Below are 15,703 nucleotides of genomic sequence, written 5' to 3'. Positions count from 1 at the left end.
CCTGGGAGTATTGAATTGGGACACAGGGATGAGGCAAAAGTCTCCTCCTGCCATAGCCACAGGTTAAAAATAATTATGTTACCTCATCCTGGGCTAAGAACGTTCCTTGGGTAATTTAGGAGACGCACAGACGGGCTGGGTCTGCCGTGGTCGAGGTCAGATCCCTGTGTTTGCTCTCAGCCACGTCCTGGAAGAAGTTGCAACACAGCCCCCCGGCTCCGCTCCCTCCTGGCAGCAACGGCTAATGCTTCACCAGCCTTTGGAGATGATTTTAGGTCAGAAGAAAAAGCTTGAACTGGGCCAAAAAGGAGGAGCGAAAACCTGTGTGCAAAATCTGGGAAACGGCGCGTAGGTTGGGGGTCAGGATGAGGAAAAAGGGACAGGAAAGATGTCCCCACCCTTCTGGTAAAGGAAGTCTCGTGATAAGCTCCAGCCACTAGCAGTCCCGTCCCGGGAGCTTACATAAAGGGACAATTGGAGCCCGGGAGGCCACAGTGCTGACTGCGAGGCTCGGCGCACCGGGCACCCTAACCCTAGACATCATGAGCTGGTCCTGGCACCCCCGGAGTTTAATCCTCAACTTCTGCGCCCTTTTATTACTCTCTTCAACATGCCTGGCAGTAAGTGTGCTGGTCACAAAACATATTGTTTTAAATGGAAAACTGGAAAATAAGAAAGTAGATGATAAACAAGTGAAATTTCTGTATTTTTCTCCTTTAGTATGTTGCTACCAGAGACAACTGCTGCATCTTAGATGAACGATTTGTAAGTAGCTTTTATGTTTCTCATTTCCTGTGGGAGCTGGAGGGGGCAGAGGAGTAGAAGCAGTTCTCTCACAAATAGCATTCGACACTTGCACCTTTCTAAAAACAGAGTTGTGGGTTGTATCTATTTTTATTAACAGATGGATTTCAAGTGTAGCCTTTATCAACATTTTAATTCACTTCATTGTTATATTTTCAGGGTAGTTTTTGCCCAACTACCTGTGGCATTGCAGATTTCCTCTCCACTTACCAAACCAAAGTAGACAAGGACCTACAGACTTTGGAAGACATCTTAAATCAAGCTGAAAACAACACATCAGAAGCCAAAGAATTGATCAAAACACTCAAAGTCAGCTATAATCCTAATGAACCAACAAAACCAAGTGAGAAACTAAACACTACTGACTGAGCAAATCATCTGTGAAGTCCTTTTGCTGTTGTTTTAGTTGTTATATCTGCTTAACGTATTTTTATGTCTCTGATCCATATTACAGATACGGTAGAGAGCGCTACTATGCAATCCAAGAAAATGTTAGAAGAAATTATGAAATATGAAACATTGATTTTATCACATGACTCAAGTATTCGGTAAGCATTTTTATTTTAATTTGCTCTGCAAGACTGATTTAGTTTTTATTTAATATTCCATACTTAGGTGAAAGTGACCTTTTCGTGTTTTTTTAAAATTCCATTTATAAAATCCACCTGGCATTTTGCCTATCTTGAACACACTGGAGAAAGCTTTTTAATAATCACATTGGAGAAAGACGTTCTAGATGTGTTCATATGCTATTATGACCATATTTATCTAAATGTTTTCTCCCCACTCCTGAATTGTCTTACACCATAAAATCAAACTCATTGAAATTTGAGTGTTGAAAGTAAAATTCTTTTTATAAAAATGTCACCAAATTGGTGGTAAGACATTAGCAAGCAGGGGCATAGGAAGGATTTTGGCCACTGAAGTAAATTATATTGAGGATGAAGCAGAAAAACATGTTTTAAGAGACTAAGTTTACCAAATATTGTGAAGCTACACATTGATAATGGTAGACTGAACTTACATATTCTCCTCCTTTCATTTGGAAGTGAAACATCTCTGTTAATAGCTTCCCAGGGACTCAAACTTTCAGAATATAAGGTCTCAGATGCAGTGTTAGCTTCTTCTCCATATTTTTTTTTCTAAATTGTTTTCAAAGCAGCGTAAGAAATTGAGATAAATGGCTGGGGAGAAGTGGCCCAGGCGGGATTTCTCCTCTTTTTGGTATCAGAGGGCCATTGTTATTATTGTTATAACTATTATTATCATAATAATTTGCATCGTTATTGCCAATCATTTAAGTTGAGGGGGACTGTTGTGCAGAGATTGTTTAAGACAAAGTGGGAAATAAAAGGGTTCAAATATCCTTCTTCACATCAAAGAAAGACACAATAGTTTATGCAATGTAGAAAGTTTTCTATCATTTCTGAATATTTATAAGCAACCCCGTAAGAAACTACAAAAGCACGGTTTTTACTTCCCCCAACCCTACTCTGAAGTTATGTAACTAGAAACATTAAAGAAAAAAGGGAAAGTATCTGTGGTTTTGTTTTACGTATGCTAATGTCCCAGATACTTTTCCGTAAGTTGGAGATTGAAGCCCATAAATAGATCCGTAGCAGATCCACAGGGGAAGAGGAATAGTGCTTTGCCACATGTGACCTACCGAACAGGGCCTCCCTGCTTCTTGTCATGAGGAGGTGTTCCTACTAACCAGGTTCATCACTCATATAGGTTGTTATCTGCTGCCCCTTATGCATAAGGTCAAACTCAAAATGACCGCTCACCACGTGTATTGACAAGGGCTTTGTTATTTGTGTTCAAAGTTGAGGCTATAGTCCCCATTCTAGGTGAAAAGATTCAGGTCAAAATTATATTCCTGTTTTAACTGATTTTTTTTTGTTTGTTTTTCTTTATCAAAAAGCTTAGAATTCTAATTTATCTCAATTCAATGACATAACTTTACAATTTTCCCAAGAATTGAATAATTTATCAGGAATAGTTCTTGAGAAAATAAGGTCATGTTTTTTTTAAAAGTAAATACTTATTTTCTTTTAAAATAAGTAGTTAAAATAAAATAGACTTTTAAATTTTATTTTCTAAAATAAAAATTACTTTCCTGAAAGGAATATTTATGTTTTGTTGTCTCATTGATCCGTTTGTAGGTATTTACAGGAAATATATAATACAAATAATCAGAAGATCATGAACCTGAAAGAGAAGGTAGCCCAGCTTGAAGAAAAGTGCCAGGAACCTTGCAAAGACACAGTGCAAATACATGATATAACTGGAAAAGGTAAGCGAGGAGGTTTATATTGGGATTATGTACATCAAAGTAAATGTACAAAGTAAAGGAGATTGTATGTATTGGAATGTATAGGAACAAATTGGAAAGTGTCTAGCCACCGACTCTAAGCATTCACTTGCCTAGACTTTTCCTAAATAGCTAAAAATAGTTTGAAAGGAATGATGATATGAGCAGTGAGAAAATATTTCTCGGGAAATGAATAGTTTTCTACAAGTTAAAAGCTCATTTTCAAGGCCAGCACAGTCTTGCCTGGGTTTCAAAGCACAGTAAAATTTCTTCACCTTCTTCAGATTGCCAAGACATTGCCAATAAGGGAGCCAAAGTGAGTGGGCTTTACTTTGTCAAACCTCTAAAAGCTAAGCAGCAGTTCTTAGTCTACTGTGAAATCGATGGATCTGGAAATGGATGGACCGTGTTTCAGAAGGTAATTTTTTCCTCACCGTGTGTATTAGTAAGTGCCTACCTGTTCCTGCCATGTGCCAGATATTTTTCTAAGCACCTTGTGAACACTAACTCGTTTAACTCTCATTATATCCCTGTGAGGTAGATACTGTTATTGCCACTGTTTACAATGGAGGAAACTGAGGTACAAGAGGTTAAGTGACTTGCCCCGGATCACATAACTAATACATAATGGAGTCAGGACTCGAGCCCAGGCAGTCTGGTTTCAGAGTCTGTACTTTGACTTTGCTGGCGCTGCGGTTGTGGATTCATGATAGAACATAATCATCGTACAATAGTGACAAAGAACAGGACGGGACTCTTCTGTCAGGTAGATCAAGAGCTAAGGGTAGCTGTCACAACATGATGAAGCCCCCCTCGAGGATACAGTTGGGCTGGTCCGAGACAAGGTCCCTTTGTTGCCTCTTCCAGCAGCTGACAGCCACTGCAGTCCCCAGGTTCCTTTACCTTCTGTTTACCTCCTGCCACTGGGACAACTGCCCCTGCAGAGGGCGCTCAGAGGGAGTGAATGGCAGAAGCATTGGTTGGCAGACACAGATTGAGCAATAGGTTGACCATTCCACCATCACTAATATCAAGTAATATCAAGCTTGAGTTCTGAAGTCCTCCAGGTGTCTTTTAAATACTAAGTTACCATGTGCCAGGCACTCTTAGGTGTCTCCCTTATAGTCACTCATGTAATCCTCACAGCAACCCTATGAAGTAAGTGTCATTTCTCCTATTTGATAGACGAGGAAACTGAACTAACTTGGCCAAGGTCACTTAGTTGGTAGTTGACAGAATCATCTTTCCATATTTTTAAAACGATATTGATAACATTTTCTTTACGTGCGTTGATGATCCCTTCTCTCCTTCTGCCCATGCAATCGTGTAATTAGAGACTTGACGGCAGTCTGGATTTCAAGAAAAACTGGATTCAGTATAAAGAAGGTTTTGGACATCTGTCTCCTACTGGCACCACAGAGTTCTGGCTAGGAAATGAGAAGATTCATTTGATAAGCACACAGTCTGCAATCCCATATGTATTAAGGGTGGAACTGGAAGACTGGAATGGAAGAACCAGGTACTCTTTAGAAAGGACTTCTAACCTTTTATTGTAGAGGTTGTCTGGGATGTGTACTTTCCAACTGTCAATAGACCAGTGGCAAAGACAGCCTGGCAAAGGCAAAAAGCACATCCAGCCATTTCCCCCAGGAGTCAATTTGGTTTGGGGGCAGTCCAGAAAGGTAGGTCCTGTTTAGGATTGATCTGAGTGTTTTGATACAATCTCCTTACCCTGGAACCATTCAGAATCATAGCTAACTACTGAGCTTTTACTATGTACCAGAAATTGAGTATGAAATTAGAATTTAATCTAATCCAAATTACTATTTCACCAGGCAGGTACTATTATTAATCCCATTTTATAGAGTAACGTGCCCAAAAGCACATTGTTGGTAAATGGCAGAGGTAGGATTTGAACTCAAGTAGTTTGACTCTGGAGTCTGCACTCTTAACAACTACCCTGTTGAAAAGCAAAATCAGCCTTTTTAGATTTCCCAGTGCTTTAATGACCATCTATTCTGTCAAATCATGGGCTACCCTAAAATTAAATCAGCTAGCTCCTTTGGGACCTAGAGCCTTCTCTATCTCAGAGATATGAGGGGGTTTTGAGCCTTGTATACCTAATTAAAATGCAGGAAAAAATCAAACCCTCTTGTTATGTTTTGGGAATAATGAAATGTATTGTTTCCAAACACATGAGTTTTTCACTTGTTTGTGTGTTTGTTAACCCAGAAAGTACCACAGTCAGTAGAACTTCTCCTAGGAGAATGTCAGCCATTTCCCAAGTACTAGACATTAGGGAAGAAGCTAAGTACTTTCTGGAAATCTCTGTTCATTCTTCCCTTTACACTGTAGAATTATGGTCCTCTTTTACAATTTCTTCCAGGAGAGAATCTCTCTGAGTCCCACAGCACATGTGGGCTACACAGGGACCATTTGTTTCTTTGTTGCTCTCAGGGAAGCCCTCCTTCCCTCCACTATCACGCTGCCTTGGAGGGAAAAAAAAACCCTTCAGCACCTCCCCCTTCAGCTGATATGAGTGGCTAATGGAGCTGTGACTCCTTCAAGTTTGGTGTCTTAATTAAGGGTCAGTCACTGTCAGATAATGACTTTGATCTATGATAACATGCGTGCAATGCCAAACATTTTTTAAAAAGTTGAAAATATGAAATTAGTCCAATTCATCCACACATCTTGATTTGATCTTAGGATGAAAAAAAAAAAAAGCAAAAGACATTCAAATGGGTGAGGTTATTAGTTCTCACTGGGATGTCCTGAAGGCTTCTAAACTCATCCTGGGTGGTACTGATGAGCTCTCGATTGCTTCACTCATCCATTGCCTCTTGCCAGATTTGCAGAAAACTTTACTCAACGAGCACGTTTTAGCCTTAAGAAGCAAAGTGAATAATTCCAAGCAACTGTCCTATGAAAGAGGGAACTTTGAGATCCCCGAGGAGGCTCAGGGTATGATGTCTCTATTCTTTTCTTCCCAGTCACGCAGACTATGCCATGTTCAAGGTGGGACCTGAAGCTGACAAGTACCGCCTGACATATGCCTACTTCATTGGTGGGGAAGCCGGAGATGCCTTTGACGGCTATGATTTTGGTGATGATCCTAGTGACAAATTTTTCACATCCCACAATGGCATGCAGTTCAGTACCTGGGACAATGACAATGATAAGTTTGAAGGCAACTGTGCTGAACAGGATGGATCTGGTTGGTGGATGAACAAGTGTCACGCTGGCCACCTCAATGGAATTTATTACCAAGGTATGTCTTTCTTTCTTAGATTACAATTATATGTGGTATATAATATTTTTATAAAAGGTAACAAATAAATATAAAGAAATGAGAAATAATTAGTGAAGAGAGTGGAGTGGGGCTTTTATCATATGGTTCTTCGTTTTAAATTGGAATTGGATAATACCAAGCTTATGCCAAAAATTGGCCCTTCTACAAGAAATCCACCTGCTGCAAAATATCCAGTGGTCTTCCTTGTAACCAAAACTGTCACCATCATAGTTGGCACTTTGGGTTATGATATCTGCTTTAGACATGCCATATATGTGATCTGGATAGACTAACATTACCGTATTGATGCTTGTTAACACGTGAGCCTGGCTCAGCTTCCCATGAGCTATGTGTCAGATACACCCAGTGAGCACAGAGCAGGTGTCTGGAGGAATGGAATCAAGGGTGGGAAAGTACTGGTAAGGGCAGAGGTTCATGAAAGCTTGAGAGAAGAGTCCAGTCTGGAGATTGCAGACACTTATTTCGGATGGGGCACGGCTAGGCTATAGTTTGCAATAAGGGTAGAATGGTTTGGAAAACTGGTTTTATTTACTGCCCAACAGTTATGTGTGGGGAAGCCCTACTGATGCTAAAGGATCCATTAAGAAGCCTATAGTGCGGCCACTTATCTCCTCTATTGATGAGCAACCTTACTTCCCAAGAGCACCATCATCCTAGCCAATAGCCAACTTGGAGTCCTGTCAAAGTTTATTTAAAGTAACCTGTTGGTTTTCACAACAATTTAATTGGAAAACTCTAACTTATTTTTGCACCAACAAGCCACAGAATTAGAAGAAAGTCTCGGGGCAAGTACTTGAGCCATATGACACAGGGTAGCCGTGTTGATAGCTTGTAGTACACTCCAGTACTGAACTCAGACAACCCCCTTACACGATTACATGAGATCTGGTGCTCTGGGACAAGGAGAAGGCAAATCAACCTAGTCTCCACTTTATAATGGAGATGTAAAATAACATTCTAGAACCATTTCCTAAAGCCCTTCATACCTTCTTCAATTAACCCGTAGAATTATGTTTTCAGAAGATCTGAGACCACCTGATCAGGAATGTTGCACTCTTGCTATTCTAACCTGCCTGAAGCAGGATGCCCACAATAGCTAAGTCCAAGATGGCTAAGCTTAGGGAGGGAGGCCAATTAGGAAACTTTGTGTTTGTAACTCTGCTCATAGTGAATAAATGTAAAGTATGGGTGTGACCATGAGGCACAACACAGACATAAAGGGTTGCTTAATAATATATTTATTTTAATTATAAATTGAGATTTTAGGGTTAGTAGATAACACTATAAATTTGATGTAAGTGGCAGCGCACTTCATAATGGCTCTTTATAGACTGACTGAGGTAAGGAAATTCGAGAGCAATAATATGTATATCTATGACTTGTCTTAGGTGGCACTTACTCAAAAGCGTCTACTCCTAATGGTTATGATAACGGCATTATTTGGGCCACCTGGAAATCCCGATGGTATTCCATGAAGAAAACCACTATGAAGATGATCCCATTCAACAGACTCTCCATTGGAGAAGGACAGCAACACCACCTGGGGGGATCAAAGCAGGTGGGGCCAGAACACAATGTGGAAATAGAATATGACTAAGTCATTTTACCCTGGGGCTGATTTGTGGGAAAATTAACTGCTAATTTCTATGGATCCACAAACTTTCAGAAATTTTTTGAAAGTTTCTTTCTATTTTCCCTCACCATATTTATTGATTTTAAGACTTCTATTAAGGATATTTAGCTTTAAATGGGAATTAAAACTCACTTTGGACTGTATTTCCAAATCGCTGAAATCAGAGTTATTTAAAAATTTTCCATTTGAGGACATGACGTTTTGACTTATTTCCTTCTATAATAATAAAACTATTGTCATTTTTTGCATTTTTATGATCACTTGTCATTTTGTCTTGATGATTTTTAAATTTTTATTACTTCCTGAACATTTTAGTATATGCTAACAAAATAGGAGAAAATTTTAGAGTTTCAAATAACTAAGTATTTTCCATCTTATTCCCATAAATCATTCATATTCAATTCTTCTTTTTAAACAGAGAATTATATCTTTTTAATACATATTTTTTGTTTTGTTATATATTCATAGGCTGGAGACGTTTAAAAGACCATTTCAAAAGAGATTTGCTTTTTCAAAGGACTTTATATGAACAGAAAAATATATTTTTCCTATGGGACAATGGACTTGCAAAGCCTCACTTCATTTTAAGAGTAAAAAGAGCCCATGTTGAAAACTCCACTAACAGTTTTATGCTGATGATAATTTATCTACATGCATTTCAATAAATCTTTTGTTTCCTAAGACTAGATACTTGGTACCTTTTATTGACTATTAAAAACCACCAGTTTTCACCAATGTAGTAATTACAGTTGGGCAATTACTTGTTGAGCCCTCACTTTATGCTAAACATTATACCTGCTTCTAGGGGAGTTACAAAGGGAATAGAAATGGTTTTTGCCCTCCAGGAGATATAAGACAGATACAAGAAAACGCAGCAACCCAAAGTGACAAAATAGCATATAAAAACACAGGCACAAGTCACAGTCACATAACTAAGAGCTTTAGGAAACCAACTGCTCAGTTCCTCTCTGTGAACTCTGAGAAGAGCGGAAGGAACAGAGCTGTTCTTCATTCTGGATCTGGGATGTTGAGTTCTAGCAGCCTGAGCTCAGGGCCTGCTGACTTTCTAAGGAATAGCTAAAGCTATATAATTTGGCATAAGGTTGACTGTGTAAAGTAGCTGACTAATTTTTTTATGAGAGGTGGACCTGGTTGTTTTGAAGTCCTGAGCTTTGTAGACTCTTTCCACAATTTCTTTCTTAATCTTCTGACTTTCTTGTTCTCATGAATCCTGAGTTTAAAATATCCTATTTAGGAAATAAAAACACCAAATCAACTTTTAGGTGTACAACAAAATACTATGAGGCTTTGGAAAATAGAAACATTGATTCATTGTTTACAGCCCTCATTTGTTCGTGTACACATGAAGCATTCATTCAACCGACATTTATTGAATGCCTTTATTACAGTAGCCACTGTGCTGGATACTGGGGATACAGGGCATAGTAAGCTTAATATTCTCCTCTCTCCCAAACCTGTTCTATCACATCCATTTCTCAAGTTCAAAAATAAAACCAGTGACTCATCCTTCAGTCTTCCTTATTCCCTCCTCCCCATATCCAATCACTCATCAATCCTGTCCCATCCATTTCCTAAATATTTATTATATTCATTTTTTCTCTATGCTCACTGCTGCTATTGTAGTTGAGATACACATACACATCTCTTGCCAGGATAAGGGCTATCACCTCCTTCCTGTTCCCTTTCTTGCTTCCAACCTCACCCACTCCCACCTCATTACACTCCAAAGTACTTCTAAACTCAAAATGCACACAGTCTACCCTTGGTCAATCTGTAGAATCCTTTGGCTGAGCAATTTGGTCATAGATATGAAGAGTTATGTGAATATTCATAAGTTTTGATGCAATATCATTCCAGTGATTTATCCCAAGAAAATTATTTTTAAAAAACAAAATAACTATACAGAAATAAAAATATAGACATAAATTTCATGTCAGTAAGAAATTAAGAAAATATTTAACAGTAGAAGAATGGACAAACAAGGTGGTTTATAAGTACAATGGAATAGAATAGAATGATTACATACTAAGCATAATAGCTCTTTATAAACATGGAAACATTTACAAAATAAGTGAAGTTTTAAAATGAACAATAACTCTAAATGATAATTATGTAAAATTATATATATATATACACTTTGAATAAAATATAATCTTAATAGCAATCTCAGTCAACTTGATGAACACAATATAATCTTGTCATATGTGCACTATTTGTACATATTTGTTCTCCTCTCAACCAATCTATAAAATTAAATAAAAATGCTAAAACACAAAATAAATATAAAGAAGTCCAAAGATTTCTGATTTTTCCCATGATCATTTGTCCAATGCTTCTTCAGAAATACCAACACAACATTCTTTCAAAAACGTTTTGGAGCCCCCTGGTTTTGTGAGTCCTGTGTACAACCTTGGCCTACATGTTAGATAATGGAACATTGATTGGTGGGAAGGAGCTACTAACTTTTTCTTTAGATACCTCTGTGTTGTTTGACTTGTTATAATGAGTACATATTAATTTTGTAGTTAATTTTGAAACCCAGTGGGGTTGAGAAAAATAGATGAACTTCCAAAATCTACTTGTTTAGTTGTTACTATCCAGTGGTGAGTGTTGAAGGGTGGCAGCAAGAAATAAAGCAGGATAAATACTTCCAGACTCAACTGGATCACGTCCCCACCAATAAAGTGGAAATGGAAAGGATTACCTTGATAAATCAACCCAAAAAATCTACTTTTAAGTGAAAAAAAAGGGTTTGGGTTCACATAGAGACAGATTATTTTTCTTCACAGATCAAATCACAGATAACTATTGCTTAGCCCTCCCCTTTACTTTCCTGGGCATACAAAAACTGCAAAATGGAACCCTAAGTGCAAATCAGATGTGCAGGGTCTCGCACTTTGAGAGACCTATAGAGGAAGCTTCCAAAAAGGAAAGTAGCAGATGTAGAGACACCATGACTTCAAGTCATACAACTGCAGAGCAAAGATCTTAAATCAACAGACAAGAGTGGCCATTTATTGGCCAAATATCAAGCTTTTAAAATATATTGCTGAAAGTTATGTTTCAGACTTGTGGGTAGGTTGAACGTAAATGAGAAATGAAGAAAGTATAGACAGTATATCTGAGATCTTTCCAAGATCTAAAATTCTTTCACTGTGACTCTTACCAATATAAATTAGCCCAGGTATTTATAGTAGATACCTTTGATTTATTCAAATGATAAGGGTGAAAACCAAAGTACACATTTAACCCTGTGGAAAATATGTCTACCTGATGATTTCTTATGTCTGATATAGCTCAAAGAGTGGGGGCGGAAAAGTTAAAGATAGTAAGATGAGTCAAAGTAGATGGAAAATAATAAGGACCAAAAATGTGGGAAAGAGTGTATTTCATTTATTTCTTTGGGGATTATGTGTGTGGGGTGTGTGTGTGTATGTGTGTGTGTGTATATGCACATGTGCACACAAAGCCTCAGAGGGAGATTTTGAGTTAATCATACTCACAGTACATCATTCTTACTGGTCTGTGCTGGGTCACTCTCTTGACTGATAGATTCTCATTTATTCAAATTTCCTTTTTGTCCCATCTTCCCCTTAATAAACAACAATTTTAACAAGCTTGATGTTTGTTTCTTCATTTGTATGCATTCTTTTAAATCATGGATTTTGCGTGTATGTATGTATTTTTAAACTACATAATTGGCATTGTGGTATATAAATCAGTGTTGCTCAGAACACTGGTCCCCAAATTCTTCATTACTGGTCTGTATCAAGAAAAAAAAATTGAGAATTAGCATACAGAAAACTTTTCCTATGTTATGTTTGTTCTGGTTATATTTATTGAGATGTAATTTTTATACCATTCAAATCTAAAAATAAAAACTTGGGCCTATATTTTGCATATCTTTGCTTTTTAAAATTTCACTTGTCTAGTAATTTTTTTCATATTATATAAAAAATAGGTCTGTGACTGACTAAAATTTTAATAAAACTGGTCCTTTATCACAAATCCATTCAGAATCACTGCTAAGGTTTTTATTGTACTTATTACTATTTTCATTCAGTGCTGTGTTGTTAAGATCTATAATCTAAGCATATTATAATCTCTCTTGATTTCCTTTTGAACCCCAGGGTTATAAAGTGAATTTAATTTGGTTCCAAGTCTTGTGATTTTTAAAACTATTTTAAATTTTTTTTTTTTTTTTTTGAAACAGAGTCTCGCTCTGTTGCCCGGGCTAGAGTGAGTGCCGTGGCATCAGCCTAGCTCACAGCAACCTCAGACTCCTGGGCTCAAGCGATCCTACTGCCTCAGCCTCCCTAGTAGCTGGGACTACAGGCATGCGCCACCATGCCCGGCTAATTTTTTGTATATATATATTTTAGTTGGCCAGATAATTTCTTTCTATTTTTTTAGTAGAGACGGGGTCTCACTCTTGCTCAGGCTGGTCTCGAACTCCTGACCTCGAGTGATCCACCCGCCTCGGCCTCCCAGAGCTAGGATTACAGGCGTGAGCCACCGCGCCCGGCCAAAACTATTTTAAATTTTTATCTAAATGTATTGCATTATGACCAGAGAACATAGTTTTGATGATACTGATTCTTGGGAGGAAGAGATTTCACAAATTATTTTGGGAATGAGGATTGTCTCTGAATTAATTCACCCCATAAAAGTATGCATCAATCATAATCATTCTCCGACAATGATCTACACATTGGAAGTCTATTAGTATTTTCCCTTTAAGAAGGTAAAAAACCACACTGAAGATAGATGAATAGTTGTTGGCCTTGGAGACATGAGCTTCCGCCCAAATGGCACTGTAGCCACTGACGCGCTAGGAGCATTGACGGCAGATTCGACGCTGGCTTGCAGAACACTGCCCTAGAGCAAGTTTGAAAGCTTTGTGGGAAGGCTGGCTGGCATGATTGTAAACTCTTGCTCACCTCAATTTTGTTGGGAAATATTTGCAGGAAGAAACTGAAGTAAATTCAGGATCATGATAGTTAATCATGTCTACAACTGGGTCAAAATTACGGCTCCCAAATCCACAATCCAGTGTTCCTGACCCTCACTCCTATTTTTCCGAGGTCCTCACTCAGATTTTCTTCTACTGATAACTTTCAAAACATGAGGTGACCTGAGGCAGATAGAGAACCCTCCCTAAACAAATCTGAATGTTGACTCTCCCTCAATAAACAGAGTAGGGCAGATTCCACTCGGTGACGAAAGTGGCCTCTTTCAAATCCTCAGGGACAAATAGTTAAAATGTTACTTTAAAACAATGTGACCTAACATTTAAGAGACCTTGGACTGGAAATGTTTTCCTTCATAATTTGCTCCCCTTACATCACAAAGCTGTAGGAAGGGTCCAAAAAGACAATATATGAAATTGCTTGAGAGACAATAAAATAAAAAAAATTGAGTTATTTTTTTTTGCTTTTAAGAGTGGTATTGCTGCATTTAATCTGATGTTGGTTAAGTTTGGAAATATAATTTTAAACTGTAATATTTTTTGCTTTTGATTTTTAATAAAGCTTTAATTTTGCAATCTTTTTTATTTACAGAAAATTTGTAAAGATACTACAGAGAGTTCACTATGCCATCACCTAGTTTTCTTTAATGTTAGCATTTACATGACTATGATACAATTTTCAAAACCAAGAAACCAACTCTGGTACTTTACTACTGCCTAATTTCCGAATTTTATTCAGATTCCACCAATTTTTACACTAATGTCACTTTTCTGTTTCAGGATCCCATCCAGGATACAATATTACATTTTGTTGTCACATCTCCTTAGTCACTTTGGGCCTGCTGTTTCTTAGTCTTTCTTTGTTTTTCATGACCTTGACAATTTAGAGGGGTCTATTCTTCTATACTGGTCATGAATTTTGTAAAATGTCCCTCGGTTTAGGTTTCTCTGCATTTTTCTCTTTAATTTTCTTGTTGAATTTTATCTAAGCAAAATTTTTACCCCAAACCTTCTTTAAATTGACTTGGTTTTACTATAGAATGGCCCACTAAAACTAGGTCCCATTAAAAAACCACAGAGAATTTAATGGACCTTGGTAATTAAATTACCCCCCTTTTTCAAATACTTTCTTGTTTGTGGAAGTTCTACATGCCTTGCATATGCTAATTCCCCAGATTTTAATAAATCGCTGTTAAATCAATACCACCTGAGAGGTCTTGTTTGCTAATCTTTAGTAGAAGATCCACAGTGAAACTAGCAGAGCAGTGTGCCAAATATAATGGAGCCTATTGCATATGATGTCAGAATGAATCAAGTTGTTGAATCAATTAATACATCAATTGATTATCTGTATAGTGGTTTTACTTTTCAAAAATAGCATTTTTGCTTTAATACACGTTCAATGCAGAAAAATTAGTGAATCTAGAGAAAGCACATTATAAATGAGATAAATTTATCTTGAAAATTGAATTATTTAATTGACAATGCAGTTAAAAAATGAACAGAAATAAAACAGTGAGAAAAACTCAAGGATTCCACTTTCACCTCTTTCTCTCCCTGTCTGTCTCTGTTTCTCTCTGCCTCTCACTCCTTCTCTCAAAACACACACACACACACATACACACTCATAACTGCTAGGTGGGAACTTGATTGAAAGTGGTTAAACAGTATGAAAATCATGCCCAAGGACAAAAAAGGATCATTATTATAATTATCATTGGGACATGATAGGTCTTAATCCCCAAAATACTAAAAAAACTTATTGAATTAAACAGTCATTAATCTGGAAACAGTTCACCTTTAACAAAATAAGGTAGATTTTTTTCCTGAATAAGGAGATTAAAGAGAACTGCAGTGTGACAGAATCAAGCAAGATCATAAAAAAGTTCTTATCAAATAAAGCTCTTTTTTACCTCCTCAATTATTATTTTTTTGTTTTTGGAGACAAGGTCTTGCTCTGCCACCCGGGCTGGAGAGCACTGGCATGATTATGTGGCCTCAAACTCCTGGGAAAAAGCGATCCTTCTGCCTTGGCCTCCCAAAGTGCTAGGATTACAGGTGTGAGCCACAGTGCCTGGCCCCTCCTCACTTTCTTAAGTGCAGTTCAGAATCATTTTTGTATATTAAGAAAATTCCCTTCTTTTCTCTACAGCTCTAACTTCTACGGAAACCATCTGGGTTCAGGGTATTGACAAGTTCTGAAAATAAACACCCCAGTAGTCACTCTTACATAGGTCATTCCACCAGCTAATTCACTTTTCACAGTAAGCGCTTGGTAAAAACAAACTTTTGCAACATCCTGGAAATGCAGGAGACAAGTCGAGAACATAAGACACACAAAGTTAAGTAGCCTTGCCAATGTTTTCCAGTGAATCCTTGGCACTGTTGTAAAACCTGAGGTGAGACTCTGCAGAGTATTTATAAATGCCCAAATCTCCTAAATTTCTATAATTGAGACATTTCAAAATTTAGAAAATAATTTTAGCACTTTCCAAGTATGTATTTAATATTGTTTTAACAAAATATTTTCTGTCAGAGTGCCATTATCTTCTTGTTGTTAGAATAATAATAAATGTACAGATTCATATAAATTTTTATGATGGATGACACAGTAAGTATTTTTCAGAAGCATCTTGCATTTTGAACTTG

At 37.5% G+C, this 15,703-nt stretch overlaps 1 protein-coding gene across 1 annotated transcript; it reads left to right on the top strand.

The window, feature by feature from the left end:
- Positions 1-357: 357 nt before the first annotated feature.
- FGG (fibrinogen gamma chain) lies at positions 358-8,750 on the top strand. The gene is made up of 10 exons (XM_045552154.1): positions 358-620; positions 721-765; positions 964-1,147; positions 1,259-1,352; positions 2,970-3,100; positions 3,403-3,536; positions 4,453-4,637; positions 6,112-6,389; positions 7,820-7,989; positions 8,533-8,750. Exons 1-10 carry the CDS (start codon positions 543-545, stop codon positions 8,545-8,547), a joined length of 1,314 nt encoding a protein of 437 aa, XP_045408110.1. The 5' UTR covers positions 358-542; the 3' UTR covers positions 8,548-8,750.
- Positions 8,751-15,703: the final 6,953 nt, after the last annotated feature.

The sequence above is a fragment of the Lemur catta genome, chromosome 5, assembly GCF_020740605.2.
Source record: "Lemur catta isolate mLemCat1 chromosome 5, mLemCat1.pri, whole genome shotgun sequence".
Classification (NCBI taxonomy): Eukaryota; Metazoa; Chordata; class Mammalia; order Primates; family Lemuridae; genus Lemur; species Lemur catta.
Note: the sequence above shows the minus strand (reverse complement) of the source record. Positions and strands in the feature narration are given on the sequence as shown.

What these genes read in the sequence shown, in the direction of transcription:
- FGG (XM_045552154.1), top strand. Translation starts at nt 543, where the DNA reads ATGAGCTGGTCCTGGCACCCCCGGAGTTTAATCCTCAACTTCTGCGCC. An exon ending in TCTCTTCAACATGCCTGGCA is followed by an intron (nt 621 to 720) that starts GTAAGTGTGCTG and finishes TTTCTCCTTTAG; the next exon opens with TATGTTGCTACCAGAGACAA. An exon ending in GATGGACCGTGTTTCAGAAG is followed by an intron (nt 3,537 to 4,452) that starts GTAATTTTTTCC and finishes TCGTGTAATTAG; the next exon opens with AGACTTGACGGCAGTCTGGA.